General features: G+C 37.2%; 1 protein-coding gene across 3 annotated transcripts in view; it reads left to right on the top strand.

The window, feature by feature from the left end:
- Positions 1 to 16,682, top strand: part of fgf13a (fibroblast growth factor 13a) — a 142,553-nt gene that overhangs the window by 48,679 nt on the left and 77,192 nt on the right. For 2 of the 3 annotated variants that reach the window (XM_021316002.2, XM_012861839.3), the window contains exon 3: positions 15,681 to 15,848. The exons of the other annotated variant lie outside the window; for it this stretch is intronic. In XM_021316002.2, coding sequence (XP_021171677.1) covers positions 15,681 to 15,848 — 168 coding nt within the window. The remainder of the gene's footprint in view (positions 1 to 15,680; positions 15,849 to 16,682) is intronic. 3 annotated transcript variants of the gene reach the window in all.

Here is a 16,682-nt window from a genome sequence, read left to right as displayed (position 1 = left end):
CTGAGGCTCGTTGCCTCTTTTGTAAACGCTACACTTGGGTTCAAATGAGAGAGAAGAAGAACTTTATGTATTACTTTTTTTTTTTTTTAATCCCTGAAGTGCAGCGCCTGCATAAGACTTATGGTGTGAACTCTTTTTGCTGCATTGCTTCTGGATGTCACTTTTTTATCTCTGCTGTGCCAGAAGCTTCAGCTGAGAACACACTCTCTCTGTTTCTCTGTGTGTTGCTCTTAAAGGAGAAGGGGGAGCGGGATGTTAGCTCGACTCACTTTGACTCTGCAAGGCGTTCATAGAAGATACAGAGCAACACGTCTGGATGGCTCAGCTGCATGATTAATGCCTGGGTGTAGAGTTTTACTCCTGGGTGTAATTTTCCAATTTGGTGTTATGCTAAAATCCTGATAGCATGGGAACAACTAATGCCTCGAGTGACCCCGCTCACACCTCGCACTAACATCCAATCTGGTCAGTCTGATCATGTCCAGAAAATGCTAAATACAGAAATAAAAATGTATGTTTTCATTTGCAGTAGTTTCCCATAGCAGTCCATTCTTGGACACATACTTGATGTGCCAACCCCCTCATGCTGCAATTGTATTATCTTTAGAAGAGAGAAACATTTCTGTTAGCATCATTTTTAAACTATTTAATGTCAACTAGTTTAAACAATTAAACAGCTGAGGGGATTTTTGCAACAATGAGATTGTAGGACAGTGGGATAGTGTGTGTGCTGGTATGGGCACTATCTGCTTTAAAAAGAAGAACTAAAAATAATAACTAAAGTGGTGTTTGTCCGCAATATTAATGCAGTATTTGTGCCCTTGTAGTCGCTGAGAGATAAATAATCAAAATGTAGAGTTGAATCTGAATACACGGTTTGTTAAAATAAGAGCAGGGCAGTCTGCATGTTTCATACATGTTTTTTATTTCTTGCCCTATGAGACCCACACAATTGCTGAGCATGCAGCACAGGACATAGTAATGCAGTTGCAGTCACATACCACCCAAGTAATGAAGAACTTTTTTATCCAGAGCATGTAGCATTCTGTTGGTAGTGTAGTGTGGAGAGCATAATGTACCAAGTGGTGGTCCTCCAGTAAGATGAACTGTATCACTGTCTTTGTAACCCGGCTTATTTTCTTCATAGTTTACCCATAAAGTTTTGCTTCAACATAATCACTTATAGTGTTGAAACTGTCTTCATTAATCTCTTTTTCCACTGCCTCCAGGCATACTCAAACTACTAAACTTGTTCCGGCGTCTACCGGTGTTCTATTAGAAAATAGTTCAGAACCACCATCAGGTTGGCAACCCATCAACCCATTTTATCCCAATGCTGGCTGAAGTGGGCTACTGAAACGATACTTGGGTTTGGATTTGGACGTCCCTAATGGCAACATGTCAGACATTTTCCTCCTTAAGATTCTGAAGGTCAGTTTAAAAATGAGAAAATATCAAAGTTTCTACTGTCATATAGTCTATAAAATCTTTTGATGCGTTTCGGTCTTGACCTGCTGTTCAGTTGGCCCATGATGTCTTATTTGATATTTTCAGTTTTAGGAATAGTTGTTATTTTTTTGGCACTAGTGGCCTTTATTTGACATTATTGACAGGAAATACGGTTGAGAGAGAGGGGGAAGAAGTGCAGCAAAGGTCCATGGGCCGGGGCTTAAACCCAAGACAACTGTCTTGAGGACTGATGCGTCCGTACATGAGTCGCATGTGATACACTTGCGCCACCGGCATGCTTTTGATCATCAGTGTTATACTGGAAAACTATTTTCATAAGAACATTGATTGAAAAGTCTGTAAATGAGCTCAATCGGTGTCACTTACCCCTTCAAAATAAAAGCTGCTAGGGTACAAATGTGACTTTTATATATGAAAAAAAGATGAAACTAACATCCAACAAACCAAAAAAACAAAAAAAAATATTTTTCTCATTCTGATCCCTGATTTGATTTTAGGTGGTCTGCAGTTTCTCAGCTCCTTCCTTCAACCTATGCCCCCTCTAGCTTAGCTGTTCCATTTTAGAGCCATCCTTGTTCCTAGTTTCTGCCTTACTTCATGCCTTAGATTCTCCTTTTGTTGAATTTGCCAATAAAATTGAAGTCATTAGCCTTCACCTGTGGCTTTGCTTAGGCGTTTAAGCTTTATGATTGCTTTGTGGTGCTGTAATTAACATTTAGCCACATTCATTACAGTGTGGCACCTAATGGTACATACTTTGTGACATTTACCAGTAGCAGGGTCTGAAGTTGCAGACACAGAGGCTGTTGAAGCCTCACTTATGTGTAACAGAACCAAAACGTTTTGGTTAACGCAAGACAAGAGAATAATGGAGGGGCCTTTCTCCTTTTTCCACAAGTGCCATCTCTGAATTATTCATTTTGTGTTTCAAATCATGGCTTTGATAAAGTTATCCGACAAAGAAAAATGCATATTTTAATTTATGTAATGTTTATTCATGATAGATTGTACTTTGTGGATAATTAAGTCAACTTTCCTGAGTTATGTGAATGTTTCCCCCTTTACAAACTATTTACATAGAGGAACAGGTGATAAAAAAATGGTTATTTGATGTTCTGTGTTAACCTCTGCTCAGTCACATTAAATCAAATTCTAGTTTAAAACCGTTTTTTGAAGTGTAATTAGGAAAAGTGCATGGCAGATTTTTTTTTATAGATGAATAATATAGAAACATTTTTTCTAGTAAACTTCAAGACAAATGTTATGAAAAGTAATCCATGAAACACATGATTAAGGGGAAAAAAGGGGACAGGAAAGTTTTCCTCCAATTTTTGCAGTCAGTCTCCTAATCTGTAATTATTATAATTTTATCAATTAGAAATTGATATATGCTGACTTTTTACTTGCATCAGTCTCCCGTTTATTCCTTTTCTACCAGTCCTTTGGTTCTAGTCACCTGGGTTAAAAAAAAATGATTATTTTCCCAACCTGCCACTAACAAAGCAGCCAAGAGATTGGATTTTCTAAAAATGCAACACCAGGAAACGGAGCCATCAAAGACTAATCCCAAATATTTGATAATTCAGATAACATAGCGGTTAGCTGTTCCTAAATCTCCTTTCTCTGAATGCCTGGATTTGAATCCTTTATGTAATCCTGCAACAAGGCCAAGCTAGTTGGGATTTTTTGTTTAATTGAAACTGACAGAGTGTTCATGACTTGGTAATAAAATCAGGAGGGCATAAGCCATAATAGAGGTGTGTAATATTTTTCTTTCATTTTGGATTCATTTTTGAGAAGCTTCCATCTACTTCTGTTAAATTCACATGTTATCCTTTCTGTTTTGTTAAAATCTGTCACATATTTTAGTTAATATTTGAGGTCCTGTCTTCATACAGGATTTATCTTTTTTTTTGTACCACTTTACAATAAGGCTCCCATTATAGATGGCTAATAAATAGTTTATAGATATGTTATAAATTAATCAGTAAGCATTTTATAACTCGTTCATAAGAGACAAAATTGACCAGATTCTTGGCAAATAGTGAGCCTAATCTGTTCAACTATATGTTTATCTAGAGTTGCTCATATTAAACATTTCAAACTAATTTACTATCTTGTAAGCACAGTTTTGTCTCTTGTTCCCCCTTAATTAATGCATAATAAACACCGAATTAGTTATTAAGTGTTTACATATTAATTAATAACATTATTTATTAGCCATCTATAAGGGGAGCCACAGTGTAAAGTGGTACTAACAATGTGTTTAAACGAAAAGCACAGTTATAAGGCGGAGATATTTTAAAAATAAAGTCAACCTTATACCAACCAAATACAGTGCATTCTACTTTTTGCAAATACTGGCACTTTTATTTCAGGGCATTAGAGTAATTAGAGCTAAATTCGAATGCAGGCTAAAGATAAAACATACCAATTTGAAACCTATGTACTGCTTTTTGGCCACTTTGCAATTATCCGCTAGTTTGTGTAAGTCTGTTAAATAAAATCCCATTAAAAGTGATTAAACCTTCTAATGTTAATAAGTGTGAAAACGTCATATGAGTGCAAACTGTTTTGCATGACAACTTCTAATAACAATCAATAACATGAATGGAAAAAAACCCTGAAATCTAAATTCAGAACAATCTCAAACTGTGTTGAAAAATAGGGAAAGAAACACAAATATCCATGGTTACTTTTACTCTTTTTTGCCACAGATCTAATAATGAAAGCCTTTAAAACTCTGCCATCCTTGCCTCATACACAGCCATTGAGAAAATCTTTATAAAATACCAACAATAAAGCGATTTTAAGGTCAAATGCATCTTCTCCACTCCACCTATTACTTCTGTTGATCTGCAATTTTCACATGACTTAACTCCTCCACTTTCACTCTCCACCCACTCTCCCTCTGCTACTTTTTTCCCTCTAACAACAGAAAAGGCTGTAAATCTGCATTTATGGACTAAACTGTGAGCAGTCGATGCCCATCTGGGAGCTGATCTGGTTGGCAGAGAAAGATGCTGCACTCCATATGCGTTCTTGGCAAAAGGATTTGGATCAAACACTTTTTTTTGGTCAAGTAATTAATAAAGAGGCTTGTCACAACCTGTGGAGGCTTAGTGGTGATGTGATAACACGATGCTCATGACTAATATTGTAGTGGCAAAACACATAGCATTTACATTAAGTAACAGAGATCTGAAGAAGTTTTCAATTTACTGAATGTCTCATTGTTTCACCAAATAACACCGAACAACGGGGCTTCAGACAACACGATGAGGATGATGAGAAGTTTCATAGAACAAAACTTCTGTATGATGAAGCAAACATCTACCGAATCTTCAAAGACAGTAATAGCAATGATATAAATAGAAATGACCTGCGCAGGCATCCGTTTAGACATCAGTTTGTGCTTTCAGCACTGTAAAACAACAGAAGACGGGGACAGGTCTCTGCTGTCCCTGATATTACAGAGCTGAAGCCAAATATAGTCATGTTATGTAATGCTGTTAGTTCTTACAGGAAGAAAGAAGGCATTTGGTGTGTAAAAATCATCTATTAAACAGTGGTTAATATGAAACACTGATGTTTCAAATTCCCAGCTTACAAAAACTCTTCCTTTTGGTTGGACCAAAATATTGGCATCTAATCAGGGACGTCTTATTATTGAGTATGTTTGTGACCTATGAAATAGGCTATATATATATATATATATATATATATATATATATATATATATATATATATATAGCCACCCTCCTTTAATAGCTTGTTGAGCTTTTTTGAGTCTTAATATCACACTCTCCACAACAGATTTAGAAGACATGTTTGCAGCCAAGGATCTTGGCTGCAAACACTGAAGGACCTAAGCTTCCAGTTAAATACGTATATCTTCTAAAAACACTTTATGGTTGTTCTGCTTCTCCTAGGATTCAGATCAAAAGGCCTCACTTATTAAGGTAATTAACAACCCAGTATTCATCCATCCATTGTCGATACTCACTTATCCTTGACGGGTCTCAGGGGGCTCGTGTCTATCTCCGGTGGTAATTGGGTTAGAGGCGGGGTACACCTTGGACAGGTCGCCAATCCATCATTGGGCAACATAGAGACAAACAACCATATGCACACATGCACATGCACAATCACTCCCTCTCTTCTGACAGCGATTTAGAGAGAGAAATTAACCGGACATGCATGTTTTTGAACTGTGGAAAGAAAGACCCAAGGCCAAGATTCAAACCCTGAACCGTCGTGCTGTGAAGTAACAGTGCCAGAAATTGTGGCACCATGCAGCCCAACACCCACTTTTGTCCAATAACTGTTACATAGGATGGTTAACTTTACAGAAGGACAATTGCTTAAAACATCTTTGGGTTTTCTAGATAACCCAAAACAAACTCAGTCCTGTTTGATGATTAGTTCATCATTTAGTTGGAGTTAATTGAGGCTGAGCAGCATGCCATCTAGAACGGGCTGTATATCATGTTGGAATCTGTAACTGGGTGTGAGTGTTACATCATATGCAAGTAATCAATGGCATGATGGACAAGGAACGTTATAGCATAACACTGTTTTGGGTAAGCTTCAACATGTACAAAATATCATAATATTTAAAGTCACAAATATATAATTTTTGTGACTTTAACATACAACACATTTCAATATTTGAAAAACTAATTATGTCCAGTACTTCAGAATTAAAAGGTAATTTGATTAGCAGTCAGTAGCAGATAGACTCTACATGCTTTCTAATCCTATTTGCCTCTGTCAGGTGTTAATTGCAGTGAAAGAGATCTTAAGCATTAAGCCGCTTTAGAAGGGATGTTTTTTCTCCTTATTCCAGTCTGTTCCCTAGATGAAAAGCAGCGATCTATGACAGGTATGAAGTTGTTCATGTCAGTTATGTGTTTGCTGCATGTGACAGTTATCTTTTTTTCTGTTTCATAAACAGCATTTAATTTATGTAGCAGTACATATTTGATAAAAAAAAAAAAATAAATACTGATGGTCACACAAATAAACAATTTTTTTTGGCATTTGAACTTGTTTGTTCACACAAGATTAAGGTTCTCTAAATATTTTCCTGTTATTGGATCCCTTTGATTTTTCTCACAATTATAGGTTATCTTGCAATAAATTGTGCTCCAGTGGTGGCATTTATTTATCTGAATCTGCTTTTCCCCCTCAAGCCTATGATGTAAAACAAGATGGAAAAAAAAAACATGGCTAATAAAATGCTAATGCTTTTTGTTGCATATAACATTTTGCATTTATGATATACATTTGTCAGTAAATATCACATCCTCAAAAATGACTAAATGTGCATTAGCTCCATTTGCTGGAGGGCCAAATACAATTTTCGAACTCCTGTTGTGGGCAACACAAAATTAAATTATTTCAAAGGCCACAAATGGTCCCCGGGCCGCTCTTTGAAGGCCTACGAGATCTACGGCACCTTTGTCATACACAGAAACACATGCCAGCTTAGCACACAGTGCACTCCGCCACACTTTGTCCTGACCAAGACGCTGCGAGGGAAATTCATTTTCCTGTTTGTCTGTAAGGCTACACTTGTGCTTAAGCATCTTGTAAACATCGGCCAGCAGTTGTGCGACCTGGACTGCCCCGCAGATTGGTTTGTGAGCGGGGAAGAACCAGCCTCGATGACGTCACACGCAAGAAACACTGTCATATCCCAGCATTGCACCAGTCAGTTTAAGTACATTTCCATTGTACCCGTGAAAAACTATGAAAACAGGACAATTTTATTATTCTACAAATCCCCCCAGATGTCCCAGACAGAACGTGTAAAGTGGACATGCCCAGACAAACGATGTTTGCTCACCCCAATTTAGCCCTGCTTTTATGTGCCGATGTCAGCTCAGGTCACTTTATTTGGATTCTGTTCCCACTAAATTAATATACCCAGATTAAAGTTTATTTCACATTGTTGTGTGAGAGATTATGCTAATGCATAAAAAATAATGCAAATTTTTGCACATCTTTATGAGCTGGGCAGACAGCTTTCTCTGGTGTGTATAATACTCTATAAATTATTTCAGTTTTATAACCTCCAGTTTACTAGCAATATATTCACGTAGTGTCATTTTAAAAGAATATTACAGCTACAAAAAAATAATAATAGGAAGTTCCCCTTTAATTTAAAATTATCTCGAATAAACACAGGACAGAGGGTGGCAGGGAAAAATATTGAAAAAACATTTTAACAAGAGACCTCAAGTTGAACCCCTCCAAAATGTGGCATTATGCCATGACCAGCAGGGTGGTTGAAAGGACAGGTTGTCGTCAGACACACAAGAAACTGGTCAGGAAGACCTGCTGGAAGAAAACACAACTGCACCGCAAGCAGCTTTGCCTTATAGCAGCATAACTAAAGTAAGGGGATTGTTCAGGGTCACCTGTGCAAGTCCAGCTATAAGCCTTATCATAAAGGAAGTTGTTAAGCCTAAGGGAAGGCGCCTTCCTCCTAAACCCAAACTGGCAATTGTTCCACATGAGAAGACTCTGATAACTGAGAGCTCAGTCAAGTTTGTGAATTTAAAAAACCACAAGTTAACCGGAAGGCTGACACCAGAATTCATCTGTTGGGAAATAATAACAGCATGACCTCTTAGATACTCTATATAATCTTACTTAGTTAAGGTCTTTGCGGTAAAGGTGAATCAAAATGTCATTGTGGATTTAACTTGGAGTCAATGATGCAAAGGTAAACTCCATAAAATATTCCAGAGAAAGTTTTACTGCTTTTTCAGAAGTTTTCAGATGGACAAAAGCAAACTGGCCCCCGACACACGGAGTGAAAACCATCACCTATCGGGACCAAATCATCGAATTACTGCACATAAACACAGAGCTACACAGCTTTATGTGTGTAAAAACATATATTTCAGTTTAAGATATTATATATTTACTGAATGAACAAATGTGGAAAATCAGACAGCGTGGTAACGATTACTAAAATAGACTTTGAAGAAAGGTAACTACCGTATTTATCGGACTATAAGTATGAAAAAAACATATATAACTCACACCGGGCTACATGCATTCATTTATAAATTAATTTTACACAAGTGCAGGACTATAAACTGACATTTAATTTGGTAGGGCAACTTATTCAATTACACAACTGCATTCACAGCTGGCTGAATAATATGGAACATACCCACAAGGATGAATGGAGTAAATTAGCAACTCCAACTGTGAAGGTTCTTGCCAGCTCATTTCAGCGTAATGGCCCGTTATGCTAAAAGTTAATATTGAGCGTGAGCGTAACGGTGCTACCTGCTAAGCTAACAGTACGACACAGTTGTTTGCGAGCAACATAACGCTTACGTAAGTTGTAAACCGTCCAGACAACAGACCTGTAAGCTTCACTCACAGGCCAGTAATAGAGTTCTGTCATGGTCTGGGCCCTTCGAGCTGCACCAAGCAATGCTCCGCTGCGTGACTACATCCTGAAACAGCAAAACAACATGCATATGTCCTTATGTGCATTTGCATACTGGCTTCTTCCTCACCATCTGGCCTTTTATTCCATGTCCACAGAACCGGCTTTACTGTGAATAATGACTCTTTTATCAGCTTCAATGAGCAGGGTCTTTGCCGTTTGTACTGCACATTGTTCCCTTTCTCTTTCCTGTACAGTATGACGGTGGGATGTTCTCATGGCCTTTATACTTCCATTTATCAGCATTTTTTAGAATGTACCGAAACTTTTCACTGTAACAAAAGTATAAAAACGCAGGAACAAATATGGTGATTAATTATGGAGTATATTGATAAAATCCAACTTGACCATCTATCTATCTATCTATCTATCTATCTATCTATCTATCTATCTATCTATCTATCTATCTATCTATATATATATATATATATATATATATATATATATATATATATATATATATATATATATATATATATATATATATATATATATATATGTACAGGATTCACAGTAGGGTCATAAAACTAGGTTCTATCAAGTGAGCTGTGTATTTTTTTTTCTTCACTTTCATATTTTGTTAAATGTAATTCCACTTTGCACTTCAGAGTCACCATAGGATGAAATTGACTGATATTAGTATTATAGAATCTGGACATTTCATTCAGTCATGTTTCCAGCTAGGATTTTTTAGCAGGATAAACCCACCCTTGACTCATTCAGCACACACATATGCTCATAATTACTTGGCACAAACAATTTTCTGAATCATCAAGGAGACCTTTTTTAGGTGAACACAGACTATTAAGGGGCTTTAGACTTTCCCAGAATAGACTCTCTCTCTTTGACTCTTTCCTAAATTAATCATTTCTCATATAATATTAAGTTTATCAATTTTTGCATAAAACATAAACAACCCAACACTCCCATACATAAGCTAACCAAAGTAAAAGAAGGTCTAAAAAGACTCCCGGTGTTCCCAGATTAATCAGTTAAAGCAATCTTCTTTTGACTGCATGCCTTCATCTGCAGTCATGAAATCCCACCACAGTAAAGTTTCTGGTATGATAATTTTGACTCGCATTACTTCTTCTCAGTTAAATGGCCAACATACCTGTCTTAATTAGAGTAATATAGTAATGAGGCATGTTGGTAGATAAGATAAAAACTAACCTGGCATATAATCAATTTATGCTCTGGTTGAAAAAAAGGAAGGAGATGACATGATGTAATACCATTTAAAGTAGATATATTTTATACAGTGTGTTGAAATTAGAAATACATGGCAATACCAATTTTAGCTCATTCTGATTTCTCTTTAAGAACTATACAAATTAGATTTAAGAACAACCCTTAAAAGGTTTATACTTGTCAGGATTTCATTTCATTAATTGTTTAAATGAGGAGCAGGCTTTATATTAAATTCTACGTTTTCTTTAATTTAAGACAAAATAATCATAAATTGAACATCATCAGCTGTCATTATCATCTTATAATGGCAATTCGTGCAGTTAGTGTTATTAGCATTACTAAAGCAGCAGTCTCTCTGGGTTCATTCCCACCCTAAGATTAAGTTTTTAAAGTAGCTTCTAACATTTCCAAGTCCAGCATTCTTTGTAACCAAGAGGTTGAAAGCGCAAAAGGATATTACAGAGCAACTTTGCTGTAATTCATTCAACCTTCTTGTTATCTACTGAAAGTCTTGCTCTCGTTACAGCCTAAATTACCCATAAAATACAATTTCCATTAAAATGCTGTCTTATAACTATGTACTTCCTTTAAATATATTTTTAAATCAGGGAAACCCCAAACAGGTGTGTAGCTTGATCAATAATACGTTAATTTCCACAAGAATGAAAATTATTTCTAATGGAGATAGCGATTTTTTGCCCAACAGCAATGACTCATCACCATATCATGTTATGCACTAGAAAGGTGTGGTACAAGTTGTTTGCATCTACCTTAAGGTAAGAAAAAAATGCTTAACATTGACAACATAGCTTTTAATAGCATAATTTATGTATTAATGCTTTTCTACTGATCTATGCATGTAACTATACGAGACTGGTTTGTCAGGATACCCTGAAGCCTTATTTTCAACTTTGCATTTTTTGTTTGTTTGATGGATATAGAGACTAAAAATAAAGAAAACAACTGCAATTTTAATTAAGCAGTTAAATATCCACTGTAGGTGTCCATGCTCTGAATTCCAATCAGTAACAATGTGGGGAGATCATGCCACCTTATAACGCCTTTATTTAGCAGGAGGGAAAGTACAAAGAGCCTAATAAGAGGAGGATAAAAGTAAGAAGGCACAGGAGTGACTCAAACCGAGGTTCAACTTCAAGTTAGCGTTCTCTGCTGCCTGCAAGGTGACTTACAACCATAGCATTCTAGTAGATAATGTGCTAGATTTTGCTCCTTGGAAAACCACATTTAGGCCAGGCTATTTCTGAAACAAAAACCCCAGGCTACAGACCTGTTTCTGTGCTTAATTCCGACTTTAATTCAGTGAGTATGCCTTTTGTCAAAGCATGATGACTGTGCTCTACGTTCTTGATGAATGTGACTCATGACTTGAATAAATCATGCAAATTGCATACAGGAGTGTGGTTCATTTTTGTTGACCTGACTATGCTTTAGTTGATTACACGTGTCCTTGAACCCCAATTGAACAGAGGCATTTGTGAACATGAGTGAACATGATAAAGGTTTGACACATTAGGCCTGCTCCCCTGTGCCACAGAAGTTCCCACTCGAGTATAAGCACTGTACAGTCATTCAGCCATTGCTGTGTAATTGCTTTACACTGTACATGGAAATTACTGCAAGTGAAGAAATCACATCTGCAATACTGTGGATGTAAACCCATAAAGATGACTTGCGATTGCGACGGCTCTTAAATAGATGAGCTACTAATCAAACCAAGCTACAGACCCTCACAAACGCAACCTTATTTGGGCCTGTTTCTCCTTCATATAAGATTTATTAATGTCAGTGAAGCAAGGGCTTTTAGTGCAGCTGAAGGTCCAATGTCGTCACCCTACTAGCTGTAGCTCACTAGCCGTCATAAACTCGTGTGACAGCTCACTAAGAGTGGCTGGTGTCAAACAGACTATAGTGCCAGACTCGGCTGTTTAATCCATCATGTTTCCTTCAGTAACAATATGCGTTCCCCATAAAGGCTGGAGCGAAAATGAAGGCTGTAAAGAATTAGGCAAAAGAAGCCTTCCATTTTCCTGTCGCTCATTTTTACCATCTCCAATGTGCTAACCTTTATCTAGCTCTTCAATTAATGTTTTGTTTTATTATTAGATATTTGTTTTAAGGTCTGCTGTATTTGTAAAAGCTGTTTTTTTTGCACAAACATGCATTTGCTGCTGCAGCACTGAGCTCAAGTCGAAATACTTAACCAATAAGAGAAAAAACTCTTGGGATGAAAAAAGAAAGTACCTAAACAAATTTTACTTTTTATTACATTTTATATTTCTTATATATTTCTTATTCTTAAGAAAAAAATTCCTCCTACCACTCCACTATTGTAACAATACATTAATCACAGCATGACTGGTTATTAACAATTGCGTACAATCCAATTACAAGTTATTCAAGTTGTAAAAAAGGCTGGTAAATCCAGTTTATTATTCCAATTGGTAAAAAGAAAATTAGTATCTAAGGAAACTCAGCCGACGGCATTAAGTCAATGATTTGCAGCTCTCACTCCTCTCGTACATGCATAGCAACAGTGGACAGTCCCTTGCATTGTCATTGACATTGCAGCAATCCCTCATACTGAGCATGCATGCCGCAACAAAGGAAAGGAGTACTCTCCTTAGAGTTAGTTGCATCAATAGCTCCTTCAGTTGCTCGGTTGTAGGAGAGAGGGCTAAACACATAAAGACAGAGCCATGCATATCATTTACATGAAGAGAACATGTATGTATTAGCAGCAGAAGCTCAGCTGACTGCCCCCTCCAGGGAGATGTCACCAATACAAAAGGAACACAAGGTTAGATGCTACTTCAATGAAGAGGAAAAAAAAGAATATAGAGTTATTGACAGCAATAACTGCAAATAATGCATAACTGGGGAGTAGTAGGAGAAAGTAGTAAAGTGAGAAAAGGTGGTCAGTATGTCTTCCAGCAGTCTAAGCCTTTAGCAGCATAATTACAAAGTTAATTCAGGATAACCAAAGCCACTTTACAATTTACACTTTACACACTATACAAACTATATAGTTTATCAAAAAAAGAAGAAAAAAGAAGCCTTAAAGTCTTAAAACTAAACAGGGAGCTTCATGAGCAACAATTAACTGGTTCCACAGAAGAGGAGCCTGTAGCTAAAAAATATATATATTTATTTCAACTATTAAGGAAGACGCGGTTTAACCATAATAATATATGGTGAAAATGTATGAAACTGAGATGAAAATAAGAGAAAGATCAGTTTGCAATTGTAGATGAATATGGGGGAAATATTATCGGGAACTTCTAATGTGAAGTGTTCTGTCACCTCTCAGTTAATTTTAGAATTGACATGTTGCCATCATTATGCAGGCAGAAGACTGAATGCCCCCAGACAAAATTAAATAGACCTGCAATAGATCACAACAATGAAACACGACATGATACAAAGAGATGCAACATCAAACATTTTCTGCCAAAATGAATAAAACATGATCTTTTCAGACTAAACAACTTAAAAATATGTGTATTATTCATATCCATGTGACACTTAACTATGCAGTTTTGTATTTTTTTCTTTGGTGTTTGTTTAAGTAACATTATCTTAGAACAGTATTTTCTTCTATAAGTTTTGTGGGGGAGAAATTGTGTTTACAACCAGCTGGTTCAAGTTTATTCTTTACTGTGAGTAATAATGAAATCTATTTTGTAGAGGTTTCAGCCTTGAAAACATCCTGATTGAAGGTTGCATTGAGTCCAGAATCATAAATGTATCCCAACAGAAGAATTTATTTGACACAAATAATAACTACAATACCTGTATTACATATTTAAGCTGAGGAGCGAATTCCATATAGACAGTTGTGAATTTGACACTGTGAGTGGGAAAAGTTGGCACAAGTGAAATAAAATGAATTATGCATTTATTGATTCTTTTGTTTATGTTGCTGTTTTTGCTTACTTTTTCCTTGCAAAAGTGTTAATATCCTGTGCATTAGTATAAACTTCAATGCATTGTATTAGGATTTGGCTCACATTTTCTAAACAATTAACTAAAAACAAATATGACAAGTGTTAAGTGCATTTGCATTTCACCCTGGTACCCCTAAATAATATTTTGGGCAATTAATTGCCTACAAAAAGTACCTAATTAGAAAATAGAAGCATTTTGTGTTTGATTTAATCTCAATGCAAATCAAGCTGTTTTGTGAAGGCTTCGGTGGTTTGTTAGAGAACATCAGTGAAGACAGGCTGTGTTTCCCATAGGTTGAGAATTTCCTTGTGATGGTGGGCAGTGTGGAGTGGCTTTGCACGGTACAGCGTGCCATGGTGCTTGATAAGCAGGTTCAGAATAAACTAGTCAAAGGATTATGAACTCTATTTATGACAGAAATCCTCAATATCAACACAACTTAGAAATAATGTAGTTATTCACATTTTAAACAAATAATCATGAGCATAAACAACTTTTTAAATGATGAAATGATCTTCAGGTATGGCAGTTTCTGTCTGGCAATCAATCTTTCTTTGCTTTGAAAAAAAAGCCTAAGGCCTGCGAGTCCATTTATGCTAATTCTCAAGCATGCAGCAAGGTGTTCTTTGCAGGTTAGTTTTGATCCAGTTCATTGCCGAGAAGTGTTGCTCACAGTTTACACTTAACACATGGATGACTAGTGCTGCTGCAGCCAGCTGACTCGGGCAAGGTAGGGTAGATAGCTGCCCGATTAAATCCACCGGTGGCGGGTTTGGATTCAGATATAGCTTTTGAGTACACTTTTAGAAGAAAACAATATTTTGGTTAGTTGCTAATGAGCACAAACAGGAAGAAATACTAGGTGGCTGATGGCATGGGCCCATAACAGAAGCATGTAAGCTGAAGGAAACAGAAACACAAGGATTTTAACAGGATCCCAGAGTTCATGAACACACGGAGAAACACTATAGGGGCTTTCCTTCTTATCATGGGATGCATGATTTCCTGACTGCAAATCTGCCATCCCAACTGCCAGTGTGACCTAAGAGCTTGTGCATGCATTCACCTGGGGGCCATCAAGGCTACCCAAGCACCACCAATGGTAATCTGTTATAGACTGCATGCTTACCTTGCTATCCCACAACTTCATTGAGTTTCAGACACTCCTGGTTTAATCTTTAAAAACCCTGCCATAACAGTGATTCTGCATATTGAACTATTCTTGTTTCCTGTCCCTTATTGTTTCTTTGTGTTATTTTAACAATTTCCTTTTTCAGCAAACCGCGGATATAATTCTAAAAGTATCCACTGTTTCTTCATTTGGTTGTCATTGCTTTGAGTTGCTCTGTGATTGTGGTATTGTTGATCTAAGTCTGTCCTTTTTATCTCTCTGACTTTAGTTCTCTCTCCTTCTGTTCTTTCCTATAGCAGTCGTTTTAAAGCCGCTACTGCTGCTAATATTGGATGTTTTTCATTTGCCTGTGTTTTTACCCTGTGTTTTTATTGTTATTTATTACTTTTAATTCTTTGTGTGGTGAGCCTTCTAACCCCAGTTCATTCTGTTATGGCACCCCCGCAGTCCAGGATGATGCTGCCCCAGGTACCCAGGAGTACATTATGTTACGGCAGGACTCCATCCACTCAGCGGATATAAGGAGTAAAGGGTCCCCTTTTCGTGCTAAGTGTCACGAAATCTTCTGCTGCCCACTGAAGCAAGTTGTCCTCAAAGAAAGCGCAGAGCCTGAAGGTTTGTGTGCACCCCCTTCTTGTCTTCTTGCGCCGATGCTCCAAGTTGCTGCTTTCTGCTTGCCCTCCTATCTCATATATTCTGTCTAAACTGATAGTTCCCCACCTCTTCAAACTAGGCTCTCTTTCATTCCTGCACAGTTTTTTAGAGAGCATGCCATGTGCTTTAGCCCATCTGTACCATGGGTTCACTTGTACATGAACATATGCTACTTCATATTTGTGCGTGTGTGCTTGAGCACAGCATATAACTTAATGCTTAAGGGGTAGTTCCTTGCAGAGAGCCTTTGGGACAGTTTTCTCTCTATCATGCAAACACTCTGGTTTAGCATGCATTTGTGTGAATCTTCATATATATATAGGCATGTATGTATGTATGTATGTATGTAAGCGTGTGCATTCATCTGGCTCAGGTTGGAGTGAGGCTGGAGCGTGCTCCTGCACACTCCCTCTCTATGTCAGCCCATTAACTCGGTCATTGCCACCCTGGGGCACATGCACAGACCAAAGCAGAGTGCAAAAAGAAAAGGGGTAACAGATGTAGACTGCTGCGGCCCTGATGAGTTCAGTGACTATGCAATTTCCAAAAGGTAGATCTACCTTTACTTGCCTCGATAAAATGTGACACATTTTTTAATCATCCCATCTGGGGAATTGCACTTCATATTCATGACTAAAGAATGATAAGCTCAGTTGAGGAGTGCAAGTCAGGAAGCTTTTGCCTTCTATGCTTCATCCTGTGAATCCATGTTCATTACAGCTGCTGCTTACAGTGCCTAGTGAACGTATTCTTGCTCGTTAAACCTTTTCACATTTTGATGTGTTACAACCACAA

Source organism: Fundulus heteroclitus, chromosome 23 (assembly GCF_011125445.2).
Source record: "Fundulus heteroclitus isolate FHET01 chromosome 23, MU-UCD_Fhet_4.1, whole genome shotgun sequence".
Classification (NCBI taxonomy): Eukaryota; Metazoa; Chordata; class Actinopteri; order Cyprinodontiformes; family Fundulidae; genus Fundulus; species Fundulus heteroclitus.
The sequence above is the reverse complement of the archived record's forward strand: the minus strand, read 5'-3'. Positions and strand labels throughout refer to the sequence as shown.